The sequence below is a fragment of the Scyliorhinus torazame genome, chromosome 8 (genome assembly GCF_047496885.1).
Source record: "Scyliorhinus torazame isolate Kashiwa2021f chromosome 8, sScyTor2.1, whole genome shotgun sequence".
NCBI classification, from domain to species: domain Eukaryota; kingdom Metazoa; phylum Chordata; class Chondrichthyes; order Carcharhiniformes; family Scyliorhinidae; genus Scyliorhinus; species Scyliorhinus torazame.
In genome coordinates this window covers 258808591-258826603 of record NC_092714.1, presented here as the reverse complement: position 1 = coordinate 258826603, position 18013 = coordinate 258808591, and the positions used below count along the sequence as shown (strand labels likewise).

Below are 18013 nucleotides of genomic sequence, written 5' to 3'. Positions count from 1 at the left end.
TACACACCACACAAACACATACACACCACACATACACACCACACATACACACCACACAAACACACCACACAAACACATACACACCACACAAATACATACACACCACACACACACACACCACACAAACACATACACACCACACAAACACACCACACAAACACATACACACCACACAAACACATACACACCACACAAACACACCACACAAACACATACACCATACAAACACATACACACCACACAAACACACCACACACACACACCACACAAACACATACACACCACACAAACACATACACACCACACAAACACATACACACCACACACACACATACACACCACACACACACACCACACAAACACATACACACCACACACACACACCACACAAACACATACACACCACACACACACACCACACAAACACATACACACCACACAAACACATACACACCACACAAACACACCACACAAACACATACACACCACACAAACACATACACCACACAAACACATACACACCACACATACACACCACACAAACACATACACACCACACAAACACATACACACCACACAAACACACCACACAAACACATACACACCACGCAAACACACCACACAAACACATACACACCACACAAACACATACACACCACACAAACACATACACACCACACAAACACACCACACAAATACATACACACCACACAAACACATACACACCACACAAACACATACACACCACACAAACACATACACACCACACAAACACACCACACAAATACATACACACCACACAAACACATACACACCACACAAACACACCACACAAATACATACACACCACACAAACACATACACACCACACAAACACATACACACCACACAAACACATACACACCACACAAACACATACACACCACACAAACACACCACACAAATACATACACACCACACAAACACATACACACCACACAAACACACCACACAAACACATACACACCACACAAACACACCACACAAACACATACACACCACACAAACACATACACACCACACAAACACATACACACCACACAAACACACCACACAAATACATACACACCACAGAAACACATACACACCACACAAACACATACACACCACACAAACACACCACACAAACACATACACACCACACAAACACACCACACAAACACATACACGCCACACAAACACACCACACAAACACATACACACCACACAAACACACCACACAAACACATACACACCACACAAACACATACACACAACACAAACACACCACACAAATACATACACAGCACACAAACACATACACACCACAGAAACACATACACACAACACAAACACACCACACAAATACATACACACCACACAAACACATACACACCACACAAACACATACACACCACACAAACACATACACCACACAAACACATACACACCACACAAACACACCACACAAACACAGCACACAAACACACCACACAAACACATACACACCACACAAATACATACACACCACACAAACACATACACACCACACAAACACATACACACCACACAAACACATACACACCACACAAACACATACACACCACACAAACACATACACACCACACAAACACACCACACAAACACATACACACCACACAAACACATACACACCACACAAACACACCACACAAATACATACACAGCACACAAACACATACACACCACAGAAACACACCACACAAACACACCACACAAACACATACACACCACACAAACACACCACACAAATACATACACAGCACACAAACACATACACACCACAGAAACACATACACACCACACAAACACACCACACAAACACATACACACCACACAAACACACCACACAAATACATACACAGCACACAAACACATACACACCACAGAAACACATACACACCACACAAACACACCACACAAATACATACACACCACACAAACACATACACACCACACAAACACATACACACCACACAAACACACCACACATACACACCACACAAACACAAACACACCACACAAACACACACACACCACACAAACACATACACACCACACATACACACCACACACATACACGCCACACAAACACGTACACACCACACACACCCCCACACCCCCCCACACACACCACCCCCAACACACACCCACACACACAAGCACTCGCACACACCCACACACACGTACGCACACACACACACACACACACACACCATCCACACAACACACACACACATGCACCACACCCACACACACACACACTCACAACAGACTCTCTCACACACACACACCTTACCCACACACCCCACACACACCCCCACACACACACACCCCACACCACACATACCCATGCATATGCCTTTTTAAAAAATATATATTTATTAGGGTATTTGCAAGTTTTTAATCATAATAACCCCCCCCAACGGAATGCTGCTTCTGCTGCCATTTTAATTTTCCCCGGGAAGGTCGACGAACGGCTGCCCCCTCCGGGAGAACCCTAACATTGACCCTCTTAAGGCAAACTTTATTTTCCCTAGCCTGAGAAACCCAGCCATGTCACTAACCCAGGTCTCTACACTCGGGGGCTTCGAGTCCCTCCACATTAATAAGATCCGTCTCCGGGCTACCAGGGAGGCAAAGGCGAGGACGTCGGCCTCCTTCGCCCCCTGAACTCCCGGATTTCCGACACTCCAAAGATCGCTACCTCCGGACTCGGCACCACACCGTGTTTCTAGCACCGTGGACATTGCCTTCGCAAAACCCTGCCAACACCCTCTGAGCTTCGGGCATGCCCAAAACATGTGGACATGATTTCCTCGGCTTCCCGCGCACCTCGCACACCTGTCCTCTACCCCAAAAAACTTCTCATCCGGACCACCGTCATATGTGGCCCGGTGGACTGCCTTAAATTGTATCAGGCTAAGCCTGGCACATGATGAGGATGTATTAACCCTGCTTGGGGCATCAGCCCACAGACCCGCCTCTATCTCTCCTCCTAGCTCGACTTCCCACGTGGCGGCAGCAGCGGGAAGGCCGGAACCTGTTTTCTCAATAAGTCTCGCACGTGCAAATACCTAAACCCATTCCCTGCTGGCAATTCAAATTTATCCTCCAAGGCTTTCAAGATGGGAAAGCTCCCGTCTATAAATAGACCCCCCATCCTCCTAATTCCTGCCCTTTGCCATCTCCGGAACCCACCATCCAGCCTACCCGGTACAAACCGATGATTATTATAAATCGCGGTCCAAATTCGCCTTCTTCTAATGTGTAACTAGCTGTCAGTGGATGCAAATGCGTTGGAGGATATCATCTAATTTGGTTCCTCTTCGGGACAACCTATGAGTTGTGCCCTTGTGTTTCACCAGACTGTGAATCGCTATTGCACTGCGCAGTGTTTTTAAAAAAAATATGTTTATTCAAGGTTTTTCAATAATTTATACAAAACACTCCAAAAAGGGCAATACACCAACAAACAAAGCAACTTAATCCTCTAACCCTTAAACGATTTAACAAATTAAGAACAAAATGGGGCAAACGCCCCTTACATAAACCAAAACAAAAAACTGCCCCGCCCCCCCCCCCCCCCGGCTGCCATTGACCTCCACCTAATGTTCCGCAAGAAAGTCAAGGAACGGCTGCACAGACCCTCTCAAGGCAAACTTTATCTTCTCCAACCTGAGAAACCCCACCATGTCATTGATCCAAGCCTCCACACTGGGGGGCTTCGCGTTCCTCCACATTAGTAAGATCCTTCTCCGGGCTACCAAAGAGGCACAGGTCAAAACTCCGGCCTCTTTCGGCTCCTGCACTCCCGGGTCATTCGATACCCCAAATATTGCTATCCCCCCAGCTCGGTTTTACCCGAGTGTCCAAGACCTTGGACGTAGCCTTTGCGAAGCCCCTCCAAAACCCCGCAAGCGCCGGACATGCCCAGAACATATGGGCGTGGTTCGCTGGGCTCCCCGAACACCTCACACACCTGTCCTCTACCTCAAAACAGTTACACATCCTCGCCCCTGTCATATGCGCCCTGTGCACCACTTTAAACTGGATCAGGCTGAGCCTGGCGCAAGACGAGGAGGAATTAACCCTGCCCAGGGCGTCAGCCCACAGGCTCGCATCCAGCTCATCACCCAGCTCCTCCTCCCACTTGCCCTTCAGCTCCTCCACCGAGGCTTCCTCCGCTTCCTGCAGCTCCTGGTATATCGCCGAGACCTTACCCACACGCCCGAAATCACCCTGTCCTGTATCAGCACTGCGCAGTGTTAAAAGACGAGTCCTTCCTGAGAGCTCTCCCTGGCTGCAATCGCAATGGAGACCACAGCAAAACTCCTCCAGTGGTTCTGAGGCTCAGTGTACTGGCATATGGCCCTGGACCACGATAGGTCAGGGGAATGCTGCGATAATTTGGATCTAAAAGTATTTGTTTCTCTTACACCCGTTGTCTATTTGAAAGGGACCTGAATAAACTTTTCAGGCTTCCAATTATTATTGAGTGTTTTGCCCTCTATGGTTTATCGACATAGAAATATAAAGGATATGTGTCAGAGAAACAGGCTGCCCACCCCAACCAGTCCACTTGAGCCTCTTCTCATCGTTCCTCAACTAAATCTGCCATTGTAATCCTCGATTCGTCTCTCCTTCATAAGCTTGTCCAGTTTCTCCTTAAATAATCTCTACTATTCACTTCAGTCGCTCCCTGTGATGACGAGTTCTACATTCCCACCACACTTTGGGTGAAGTTTCTTCGAAGGTTCCTGTTGGATTTCCCGGTGGCCTCTCGTTATTCTCTTCCCCCAAAGAGGAGACATTCTCTCCGTATCTACTCTTTCCACCTGCGTGCACATTTTTAACACTTTCTTGTTGCGTTTGCTCCTTTCCCCAGTGGTGGGAGGCCTACTGTCTGCTCACTTGCTCTCTAAAGAGGGCGGAATCAAGGTGGAGTCGGGATGGCCCTGCTCTGGGCCTTTGCTCAGGCTGGCTGAGGAAGCTGCTCGCACGCTGCTACCAGGTAAGGGCCCTACCTGCCACATCTGCAGTGGCACATCGGGCATCCGTTATTTTGCCTTTCTCCATTATTGTTGCCGTCATTCTAAAACGTTATTACATTTGCAAACTATTGCTCGCTGTTCCAGACAACGCGACACTTCATTTGGCTGCGGTAAGAGCAGGGAGGTTGTACCTCAACTAGAGTGCAGCCATAACACTGCCCCCGCCACCATCAAGATCCCCGACGAGCCCCTGAACAACATGGATCATTTCCCATTCCTCGGGAGCCTCCTCTCGGATATTGACGATGAAATCCAACAACGACTCCCAAGCGCCAGTGCAGTCTTTGGACGCCTGAGGAACAGCGTTCCAAAACCGAGACCTCAAATTCTGCACCAAGTCTACAGAGCAGCCGTGGTCCCCGCCCTCCTGTATGCATCAGACACATGGACAATGTGCAGCAGACACCTCAAATCCCTGGAGAGATATCACCAACACTGCCTCTACAAAATCCTGCAAATCCCTGGCAGGATGGGTGTGCCAACGGCCTCTCCCAGGCTAGTATCCCCAGTATCGTGGCACTGGTCATGCTCCACCAGCTGCGATGGGCGGGCCACATTGTCCGCACTCCCTGTGAAGAGGAGATAAAGATTTTACAGATTGGATATAGATAGGCTGGGAGAGTGGGCTAAAATTTGGCTGATAGATTTAAAAAAAAAAAAATTTAAAGTATCCAATTAATTTTTAAGGGCCAACTTAGTGTGGCCAATCCACCTACCCTGCACATCTTTGGGTTGTGGGGGTGAAACCCGTGCAGTCACGGGGAGGATGTGCAAACTCCACACAGCCAGTGACCCAGGGCCGGGATCGAAAAGGGTCCACGGTGCCGTGAGGCAGCAGTGCTAACCACTGTGCCACCGTGCCGCCCGAGGCAGATGGAATTTGATGTATGTAAGTGTGAGGTTATCCATTCTGATCGAAAAAATAGAAAGGCAAATTATTATCTCGATGGAAAGCAGATTCAAAATGCGTCGGGGCAGAGAGATCTGGGTGTCTTTGTTCCTGAATTGCAGAAGGTCGGTATGCAAGTACAGCATGTAATTAAAAAGGCAAATGGAATGCTAGCGTTTATTGCTAAAAGACTGGAGTATAAAAGTAGAGAAGTGTTGTTGCAATTGTATAGGGTATTGGTGAGACCACATTTGGAGTATTGTGTCCAGTTTTGGTCTCCTTACTTGAGAAAGGATGTGGTGGCATTGGCAGCAGGTCGGAGGAGACTCACCAGATTGATTCCGGGGAAGAGTCAATGGATGAGGTGAGATTAAACAGTTTGGGCTTGTACTCACTGGAGTTTAGAAGGATGAGAGGGGATCTGATCGAGGTGTATAAAATACTTAAAGGGATTGATAAAGTAAACGTGGACCAAATGTTCCCCCTTGTGGGGCAATCTAAAACCAGTGGTCACGGATGTAGGCTGAGAGGCGGTAGATTTACAACTGAGATGAGGAGGAACTACTCCTCGCGGAGGGTGGTGAATTTGTGAAACTCGCTGCTCCATAGTGCGGTTGAATCGGTTATTAAATGGTTTCAAGAAGGAGGTACATATATTTCTGATTTTAAAAAACGGGTTAAAGGGACATGGGGAACAAATGGGGAGGTGGATTTGAGACCAGGAAGAGATCAGCCATGATCTGATTGAATAGCAGAGCAGGCTCGACGGGCTGAATGGCCTACTTCTGCTGCTAATTCCTATGCCCAACACAAGACCCCCAAAACAAGTGCTCTACTCCGAGCTCTGCAATGGCAAATAATCACCAGGAGGGCAGAGGAAAGACTACAAGGGCAATCTGAAAGCCTCCCTAAATAAGTGCGACATCCCTGTCGACACACTGGAATTGCCTGCCTTAGAACGCACAAACTGGAGAAGAAGCATCAACGAAGGCACCAATCACCTCGAAGGTCACCGGGTGGAGCACACGGAGGCCAAGAGAAAACAGCGGAAAAAGCGTGGAATCCAGAGCGTTTCCCCCACCTCACCAAGCACCATGTGCCAAACCTGTGGCAGAGTCTGCAGTCCAGGATTGGACTATTCAGCCACTGCTGAACCCATCTCCCTGGAATGGAAGCAATACATCCTCGACACTGAGGGACTGCCCAAGCTATAAAACCCGAGAGTGCAGCCAGGGTACCCTGCACACTGGCCACCAAATTACAGCAACTATGTGTTCGCAAGAATGGAGAATTTTGGCTCTGGAGAAAGATTGGATAGGCTGGAGGTTGAGGGGTAGATTTGATTGAGGGGTATCAATTATGGAGGGCCTGGAGAAATTGGAGAGGAAGGAGAGACAGAAGATCAATAATCGGGGGGCATGGATTTGAAGTAATTGATAGCAGGATTAGAGGGGGAGTAGAGGAGGTCTATCCGGCAGAGGGGTGTGGGGTTCTGAAACTCACTGCCTGCCAAGCAGATGGGGGCAGAAACCTGAACACACTGGGGTATGTACTTGAAGTGCCGTAATCTAAAAAGGTCCAGTCCAGGAGCTGGAGAGTGGGATTAGGCTGGATAACGTTTTCATGCAGCTGGCACAGACACAGTGAACCAAGTGGCTGCCTCCTGCACCACAAACCTTTCTCATGTTTGTACCTATTGAGCAATGAGGGTCTTTCACCTTTTTTGTCAACTTCGAAACAAGAATGAATATCAAGGGCGCCAGATCCACACCACAGCTCAGAATGAGACTGCAAGTCGAGACTTTTTGAGTTTTGAATATGATTAATTTTGCTAGGTGCAAATCCGGTACCTTCCGCCATGTGAATCTCGCTGGTGAGTCAGTAGGAATCTCTCCATATGGAGGAGAGTCGGAGCCAAACCTGAACTCCACCTTGCCGGTGATCAGGTGCTTGCGAATTTAACTGAAGGGTTGGGAATGTTACATTGTATTTAGTTGCAATTTAGCAGCTCAAGTATCCATATTCATGGGCAAGTGGTGGTGTGGTTACAATTCACTCAGAGGGTCCGAGTTGCGGTTCCAACGCGCAATTTGGTACGCAAATGGGTGGCACGGTAGCACAGTGGTTAGCACTGTGGCTTCACAGCACCCAGGATCCCAGGTTCGATTCCCGGCTCGGGTCACTGTCTGTGCGGAGTCTGCACGTTCTCCCCGTGTCTGCGTGGGTTTCCTCCGTGTGTTCCGGTTTCCTCCCACGAGTCCCGAAAAACGTGCTGTTAGGTAATTTGGACATTCTGAATTCTCCCTCTGTGTACCCGAACAGGCGCCGGAATATGGCGACTAGGGGCTTTTCACAGTAACTTCATTGCAGTGTTAATGTAAGCCTACTTGTGACACTAATAAAGATTATTATTATTGGTGTCGTGTTGGAAGGACTTGCAGGTTAATGATTAACCCGTTTGGCCATGTTATGAATGTACCTTGGCCATCAGGTCTTGGGAACGAAAACCCGAACCCAGAGCTTCTGGCTCCGAGGCAGGAGCGCCCTCCTCTGTGCCTTAAGACCCCCATCATATCGGGCAGTGGAGGCGACACAGGGGCGAGGTGGGAGCCTCGGTTGAGTCCCCGATTCGGGAAAATCATCGGTTCGTCCCGGGAAGGATGGATGGGGTATTTCGGAGCTGGCATCGGGCAGGGATTAGGAGAAAGGGGACCTGTTCATCGATGGGACGTTTGCAAGCCTAGGGGCGCTGGAGGAGAAGTTTGGGTTACCCCCGGAGAATGCTTTCAGGTATATGCAAGTGAGGGCATTTGTGAGATGGCAGGTGAGGGAATTCCCGTTGCTCCCGGCACAGGGGACCCAGGACAGGGAGATTTCGGGTGTATGGGTTGGAGAAGGCAAGGTTTTGGCGATTTACCAGGAGCTGCAGGAAGAGGAGGAGGCCTCGGTAGAGGAGCTAAAGGGCAAGTGGGAGGAGGAGCTTGGGGAGGAGATAGATGAGGGTCTGTGGGCTGATGCCCTGAATAGGGTTAATTCTTCCTCCTCTTGCGCCAGGCTTAGCCTAATACAATTCAAGGTTGTTCACAGAGCGCATATGACAGGGGCGAGGATGAGTAGGTTCTTTGGGGTGGAGGACAGGTGTGGGAGGTGCTCGGGGAGTCCGGCAAATCACGTCCACATGTTCTGGTCGTGCCTGGCACTGGAGGGGTCTTGGGAGGACTATGTCCAACGTGGTGAAAGTCCAGGTCAAGCCGAGTTGGGGGTTGGCATTATTTGGGGGTAACGGACAAGCCGGGAGTGCAGGAGGCAAAAGAGGCCAGTATCCTGGCCTTTGCGTCCCTGGTAGCCCGGGGATATTGTTATTATGGGAGGACGCGAAGCCCTCCAGTGTGGAAGCCTGGATAAATGATAATGGCAGAGTTCATTAAGCTGGAGAAGGATAAAGTTTGCCTGACGAGTATTTATGTATTCATTGTAATTCATTCATTAGTGTCACAAGTAGGCTTACATTAACACTGCAATGAAGTTACTGTACTCATTGGAGTTTAGAAGAATGCGGGGGGATCTTATTGAGACATATAAAATTATGAAGGGAATAGATAGGATAGATGCGGGCAGGTTGTTTCCACTGGTCGGGGAAAGCAGAACTAGGGGGCATAGCCTCGAAATAAGGGGAAGTAGATTTAGGACCGAGTTTAGGAGGAACTTCTTCACCCAAAGGGTTGTGAATCTCTGGAATTCCTTGCCCAGTGAAGCAGTTGAGGCTCCTTCTTTAAACGTTTTTAAGAAAAAGGTAGATACCTTTCTAAAGAATAAAGGGATTCGGGGATATGGTGTACGGGTCGGAGAGTGGAGCTGAGTCCACAAAGATCAGCCATGATCTCATTGAATGGCGGAGCAGGCTCGAGGGGCCAGATGGCCTACTCCTGTTCCTAGTTCTTATGTCCTTATGTACGAGGGTCTGTGCAGGGGTTCTTCAGGCGGTGGCAACCGTTCCTAGACTATCTCGCGGAACGTTAGCAGGAGGTCAGCAGCAGCAGCAACCCTAGGGTGGGGGGGTGGGGAATGCGGGTGGGTGGGGGGGGGTCTTCCCTACGAGTACCTTTAAATGTCATATGGGGGTGGCTATTGTACATGGGGAAACCCAATGTGAATGTTTTGTACAATGTACAATGTTTAATTGTTGTGTTTGGGTTTCTTTTATCTTCTGTGGGGGGGTTTGTCAAAAATTTTGTTGGAAAACTTGAATAAACATATATTTTTTAAAAGACCCCCATCATAGGAGAATAATCAGGTGCAAATGTGCCAAATAAATACATGAAACATGTCAGCCGCTTGTGGATTAGCAAACGGATGTACAACAGCTCTCGTAGCATCAACAGCCTCAGCAAAAATAAAGGTTAAATACAAGCTGGAGGGCTCTTTGAGCCACCTTGTGGATAGCTGGGTATTTTACTTTGAGCTGAGGTACAAGATTGTATGTTAAACATTCAGAACTTGAGTGCATCGTGTAACCTCCCACCCAATGGAAATGCTAAAGAATAATTGAGGGAAAACAAGATTCCCTGTTGGGATGCAGGCAACGCTGCCAAGGTCCTATTTATTGCCCATCCTGCATTGATATAGCGCCTTTCACAACCTCGCGATGCCCCAAAATACCTCCGAGCCATTGACATTCATTAGAAGTGATGAGGCGACAAAACCGTGGGGAGTCCAGACAGAGTGAATGGTTGGAAGCTATTCCCGGTGCCAGAACGGGTGAGATGCATAAGGCATTGATTATTCGGTGGGTGGCAAAAGAATCAATGGCAATATGAGGAGAAAGTTTTTAATGCTGCGGGTGGTTTAGGATCTGACCTTCGAGTGTAGGAGACTGATCTCCAGTCGTGACTTTTCAAAAGGAGAAGTGGGTGAGCCGTTGAAAGGGCTTTGAAAAAAATGCAATGAATGGGATTACCTTGGCGAAGACGATGGGCTGAATGGCCTCCTCCTGCACTGTAACCATCCTATGGTTCTGTGTCATCATCGTTGTGATGTGGGAAACGGTAACAGACAGCCGGATTGAACATCGCAAACTCCCACAAACAGCAGTGACCAGGTAAACCGCTCCTATTGAGATGTATTGAGGGGTGAATGTTGGCCAGGACACCAGAGAGAACTTCGCTACCCTCAAGAGGTTGGTGATCGGCCTGCTTCGACCCTCTCCACCCTGGTGCTGATGACAGATTCCCGCCGCGACGTTGGGTGGGGAATCTCAGAATGTTGACCTGCAGTGTTGAAGAAACAACGTGTGACTTGGAGGGGAACTTGATGCTCTCATGACACTGCTGATCTTGTTTTTCTCAATTTTGGTGGTTGCGGGGGAGGGAGATGCTGTCAAAATAGCCTCGGTGAGTCACTGCTGTGATTCTATATATAGTCCAAACTGCAGCCGCAGTGATGGAGTGAGTGGACATAGAGTGTATTGGGAGCAGCGCCAGTGAAGCAAAGTAGTCCACATTGGAGCTTCTTGAATGTTGTTGCAGCTGCACCCAGGCAAGGCATGCATATTCCGAGAAGCCTTGACCCTTGTGGAAGATGAAGAGGCTTTGAGGGATCAGGCGATGAGCCACTAATTGCAAAGTAGCATTGTTTCCAAGTTGCGCTTAAATTTAATCTGAAACAGATCCCTTCTCGACCCCAGAACCAGCAGTTAAGTTTTAAAAGGATCAAATTTAACCAGGCTTTCTTAAGTAAAGACAGAGTGAGTTTATTAATTTCTACAGAATACAAGAAAATGGTTAAACGCATGCATGTACATTCATACGGTTTAGAAGGGAGAATTGAGTTCAAAGTAAGTAAATATATATTTTTTAAGGGATACGGAACAGTCCTCGACTGGTGAGGAGTAGATGATTGAGTGTTACAGCAACTCCAATTCGAGAATCCAGTAGAGTTGACTTCAGTAGTCGAATAGTCAGTTTTGAGGTTCCGGTGTTCTGTAGATTGGTGGAGAGGCTTCCCAGTTCTCTTTTCAGCTGCGTTCTTTTGCTGGCGGCTGAATTCCGCAGCCAGAGAGAGGGAGAGAGAGATTCCTGCAAAAGCGTTATTTGCAGGGGTACTGTGAGAGTGCTTGCTGGCTTATACTTCTATGTCAAAACTTCCAGCACTTGTTCGCACAGAGCACACACCGACACTGACTTTCAGCACATTCTTTGTATATTTCAAGTGAGGAGAATCCACAAAAATATGTCTGCATTTAAAAAATAAAAAAAATTTAAATTTAAGAGTACCCAATTCATTTTCCCCCCCCCAATTAAGCGGCAATTGTAGCATGGCCAATCCACCAACATTGCACGTCTTTGGGTTCATAGAATCATAGAATTTACGGTGCAGAAGGAGGCCATTTGGCCCATCAAGTCTGCACCGGCCCTTGGAAAGAGCACCCCACTTAAGCCCACGCATCCCTATCCCCATAACCCAGTAACCCCACCTAACCTTTTTGGACACTGAAGGGGCAATTTATCATGGCCAATCCACCTAACCTGCACATCTTTGGACTGTGGGAGGAAACCGGAGCAGCCGAAGGAAACCCACTGTCAAAATTTGACAGTGACCGACATTGACAAAGGGGATCTTGGGACAAGAGAATTTGGTCAAGGGGCGAGGTTTTAAGGAGCGTGTTAAAGGAGGAGAGCGAGGCAGAGAAAGAGAGAGGCCGCGGTAGCTGAATGGAGGGTTTTGGAAGCAGGGCTCATGTTGCAGATGTCAATGGCTGTTGCGTGATAGTTTAAGGTTTAGTTTGGTTTTGTTGATGCTGCTTCACCGAGTGCCAGTGCTCAGGATGTGGTGAAGAAATGAGCGTATTTTATCTTCAGCTTTCCAGACACCAACAGGAATGCCTTACGGAACAGTAAACCTCATGAACGGAGTTAATCTCAGTGAGACCCCAGTCACTTGCACTGCTGGCATCGGGACCTTCATTCTGGAATTTGCTACTCTCAGCCGCCTGACCGGTGACCCTGTGTTTGAGGACGTGGCGAGGAAAGCCCTGGACGCACTGTGGGACAGCCGATCGGATATTGGGCTTGTAAGTATTTCTTCTTATAAGGTTTCACTGCACCCCCCCCCCCCCAACCAAATTAGGGCAGGTAATTTTTTTTCTTGACATCCCTTTGGGCATCTGATGTCATGCACAGTCATCCAAACTCCAAAGCCAGCTCAAACAGCTATTTTTGCTACCAAAGCAGAAAATCTCACAATTATCCACATTATACTGCATCTGCCATGCATGTGCCCACTCACTCAGCCTGTCCAAATCCCACTGAAGCATCTCTGCATCCTCCTCACAGCTCACCCTCCCACCCAACTTTGTATCATCTACAACTTTGGAGATAACACATTTAGTTCTCGCGTCCAAATCATTAATATATAATGTGGACAGTTGGGGTCCTAGCACAGATCCCTGCGGTACCCTGTTTGCCACTGCGTGCCAATTGGAAAAAGACCCATTTATTCCGTCTTTATGTTTCCTGTCTGCTAACCAGCTTTCTATCTGTCTCAAGACACCACTCGCAAACCCACATGCTTTAACTTTGCATAGTAATCTGCAAAGTGAGATCTTGTTGAAAGCCTTCTGAAAGCCTAAATAAATCACATCCACCGGTTCTCCCTGGTCAATTCCACTAGTTACATCAATTCTTGAAGATTTGTCAAGTATGATTTCCCTTTCGTAAATCCATGCTGAATTTGTCTGATTACACCACTGCTTTCCAAATGCTGTGTTATGAAATCCTTGCTAAGAGACTCGAGCAACTTCCCTACTACCGACGTGAGGCTCACTCTCCCTAACCCCCTCTACCTCTTTGTTTTTTCATCCTTAAGATAGTTGTTTAAACCTACATCCTCAGCCATCGGCCCTGATATCTCCTAATGTTGTTTGACAACACTCTCCTTGGGACTTTTACTGTGATCAATGCAAAGTGCTGTTTTTCCTCTCGTTGCGTTGACCCCGGAAGTTTGATTCCTGAATACCATGTTCGGACAATGCCAAGCTAAGAGATTGTTGTTTTGAATCTACCAGAAATCTGGTCACCGGCAGCAATCATCCCCCCCCCCCCCCCTCTTTCAATACACATGCATTCCGCGCAACACAGTGGCGCAGTGGTTAGATTGCTGCCTTGCGGCGCCGAAGACCAAGGTTCGATCCCGCCCTGGGTCACTGTCCGTCTGACACATTCTCCCCGTGTCTGCGTGGGTCTCACCCCAACAACTCGGAAAGATGTGCAGAGTAGGTGAATTGGCCAAGCTAAATTGCTCTTAATTGGGAAAAAAAGAATTTGGTACTCTAAATTCATAAAATAAAATACACCTGCATTCCCACAGAGCAGCATGCAACTTGTACGCAGCCAGTTTGATCCACTGCGCACTGTTCATTTTAAATACCAGTTGGATATGAGTTGCATATTGTCCAGAAATTACTCCTTGTTGAACTTTGGTCCGTGGAAAACTCGTTATCAACTGCAGATTTGGATTTGTCATTAATGAGGTTTTGCTGCTCGAGTTTGGCACTATCTAGGACAGAGTTGATTTAATTTTTTACAAGTTAGTTAGTGATCCAATACTGCTGTTTCCCCAGTTATGCTTTTACTGTTGCTTTCCTCTGCACTCAATGTCACTTACAAAGACATTCACCCCTAAGCTGTGGAATTCGGCAATGCCACCTCTCTGTCCTCCACAAAGATGCTCATTCAGGCCTTTATCTTTGACTGCTTGTCCTAACATCTCCTTCAGCCAAATTTTATTTGATGACACTCATTATTATATGGAATTTGGGCAGCCCTGTTAAGGCCTGCATTTATTCCCCATTTCTTCATTTTTTAATTTTTCCAATTAAGGGGCAATTTAACATGGCCAATCCACCTTTTGTTTCCTTTCTTCTATTTTGTTGGTGGAGCCCCCCCCCCCCCCCCCCCCCCCCCCCCCCCCCCGAGCGAATCGGTGGTTGCCACATATCGGTGCCCAAACCGAAGCGATCTCCAGCCCCAGGAGCCTCCGCCACTGTCCCCACACCCTCAGGGTCGCTACTACTACCGGGCTTGTGGAGTAGCAAGACGGCAGAGGCACCGTTAACAGTGGCCCCAAACTCGTGCCTTTACATGAGGCCGCCCCCATCCCCTCCCACACCGACCCCTCTCCCACTACCCATTTCCTGACCATCGCAATATTCGCCGCCCAGTAGTAATTCATAAAGTTCGGGAGAGCCAACCCCACCCGACCTCGCTCCAGCAGCTCCTTCTTTACCTGCCCACAAACCCTGAAATCACCGCTTTCACCAACCCAAAAAACGCCTTGGGAATAAAAATCGGGAGGAAGGCTTGTACAAAAATAAACACTGTTTATTGCTAGGCTGTATCTATTTACATTTCCAAGAATGGGTTTGCATGGTGTTGCTCCCCAGCCTTTCTGACTCTACATTACTCACGGTCGTGCATTATCTCTTCTTATGTTCACGACTCTCTATTTATGCTTCCGTGTTCCACACCTTGGGGCATTATTCTGCCTTCCTGCGATTAGTTGGTCTCGGAGTATATCACCACCGTCAATCACTATGGTACTGCCACCGCCCTACCCACTGAGACACGGGGAGAACGTATAAGCTACACACAGACACGTATCCTGGTCCAACAAGTTGTTGTTGACCAGTTGCTTTCCTGTGGCTCTGAAGGAGCTAGACCTGGGGTTTTACATAATGGGGATGTTTCTTATCTTTGGTCGGCCATTGTGACAAGAATGTGGAAGAGTTGACTCAGAAAACGATATGGCCCTGCAAGAAGGGATAGTCACAGTAGCCTGGATGCCCTGAGGTGCCCCAGTGCATTCCCCCTGAACAGAAGCTCAAAAATACTGACACATCCCTTTTAAAACTGAAAAAAAAGATGAATCTCTGGGCGGGTATAGCGGATGGTTGGGAACACCGCTTCCTTCTCCAGGGAAGTTAGGGATAGATGATAAAGCCAGCAGCGCTCACATGCAACAAATGAATAAAAAGATATATCATTACTGAATTCAGATCCGCTTTATTTGTTTCACTGATTATAAAATCAGGATCTGTTTTGACTGAATCTTTTCCCTCTCTTGCCTCCCCCACCTCTTTTTTGTAAAGGTTGGAAACCATATCGATGTGGTAACTTCAAAGTGGGTGGCACAGGATGCTGGGATTGGCGCAGGGATCGACTCTTACTTCGAGTATCTGGTGAAAGGTGCCATCCTGTTGCAGGATGAGGGGCTGATGTCTTCCTTCCTTGGTGAGAATTATGCTCGGCATCCGAGTCGCAATTTCCTCAGTAGTTTTTGCTGTACGGTACAAAATTATATGGTGGTGTGAGGGGTGTAAAACACACCCCTCTTGAATGTTAACTGGATCCGTGCCAATTAGTGAAGTTAAAACCAAGGCACGGCAGCTTTCTTTGCTGGAGTTTATTGACTTAGTTTATTGACTTGGTGTGGACCAATATAGGGTGCTCTTTCGGAAGGGCAGTGCAGACTCGATGGGCTGAATGGTCTCCTCCTGCACTGTAGGGATTCTATGGTCACAGTCAACACTGCTCGGTCACCAGTATCCCAGCCATCCTCATTGAGAGGTATACCAATACCTATGACCTGTTTAACAACATAATCAACATTAAACCGTAACAATGTAATTAACAAAACTTGACAATGCCTTGTGTTGAGGCAGAATAAAAGGGAACGTTCCTCTATATCTAACTTAAACCGAGTACTTGTAGCTGCCCTGAGAATCCTTGATCAGATGGTCTTTACTTTTATTTTTTATTTTATTTGTACTTACCTGACTTGGTCACTTGGATTATGGGTTTTATCCGTCTGCAGAACAGGGGAGAGAGGGGGTCTTGGATCATAGGGATTCTGAATTAGCTTTATTAAGAAGATGTAATGTGATTTTCAAAGTATTAAACTCCGTGGATTAAAACAACGGGACAGAATTTCCTGGATTGCACTTCTGCAGAAAATGTGTTGAAATTCACACTTCCGGGGCCGCACGGTGGTTAGCACTGCTGCCTCCCGGTACCAAGGACCCGGGTTCGATCCCAGCCCCGGGTCACTGCCCGTGTGGAGTTTGCACATTCTCCCCGTGTCTGCGTGAGGTCTCTCACACACAACCCAAAAAGATGTGCGGGGCCGATGGGTTGGCCACGCTAAAGTGGCCCTTAATTGGGAAAAGCAGATTCTTAAAAGAAATTCACGCTGACGTCAGCGTACACCTGGCCAGTGAAAAACGTGCATCAAAATTTCCTGCTGTTCCCAACAGCGTGAGCAAGTGTAGATGCGCTGCTGCCAATACAATTAATAATGAGGGTGACGCTGTTCCCGACCACCTTCTCAAAGCCTCTTATCTCTGAATCCATGGAATCCCTACAGTGCAAGAAGAGGCCATTCGGCCCATTGAGTCACCACCGACCCTCCGAAAGAGGACCCTATCTAGGCCCACACCACCGCCCTACCCACTGAGACACGGGGAGAACGTATAAACTCCACACAGACAGTCACCCAAGGCCAGAATCGAACCCGGGTCCCTAGCGCAGTGAGGCGACAGTGCTGACCACTTGGGCCACCCCGCGCTGCCCCTCTTCCATTTGTTAAGTATGGCGGAAGTGTTTCCATTGTGAAGGCCATTTCAGCATAGCCCTGAGAGGGGGCAGGGCAGGGCAAATCTCAGCTACTCTGCGACAGCCCTACGGTTAAGAATTATGCTGAAGGGCAGCACGGCGGCGCAGTGGTTAACACTGCTGCCTCACGGCGCCGAGGTCCCAGGTTCGATCCCGGCCCTGGGTCACTGTCCATGTGGAGTTTGCACATTCTCCCCGTGTTTGCGTGGGTTTCGCCCCCACAACCCAAAGATGGGCAGGCTAGGTGGATTGGCCGCGCTAAATTGCCCCTTAATTGGAAAAAATTAATTGGGTACTCTAAATTAAAAAAAAAAAAAGAATTGTGCTGCCAGTTTAAGAATTTTTAA

General features: G+C 48.0%; 1 protein-coding gene across 2 annotated transcripts in view; it reads left to right on the top strand.

The window, feature by feature from the left end:
* The window catches only part of edem2 (ER degradation enhancer, mannosidase alpha-like 2), a 67033-nt gene that overhangs the window by 30019 nt on the left and 19001 nt on the right, over window positions 1-18013 (top strand). For both annotated transcript variants that reach the window (XM_072515186.1, XM_072515187.1), the window contains 3 exons: window positions 4946-5071; window positions 12858-13069; window positions 16145-16286. In XM_072515186.1, the coding sequence (XP_072371287.1) occupies window positions 4946-5071; window positions 12858-13069; window positions 16145-16286 (480 nt within the window). The remainder of the gene's footprint in view (window positions 1-4945; window positions 5072-12857; window positions 13070-16144; window positions 16287-18013) is intronic.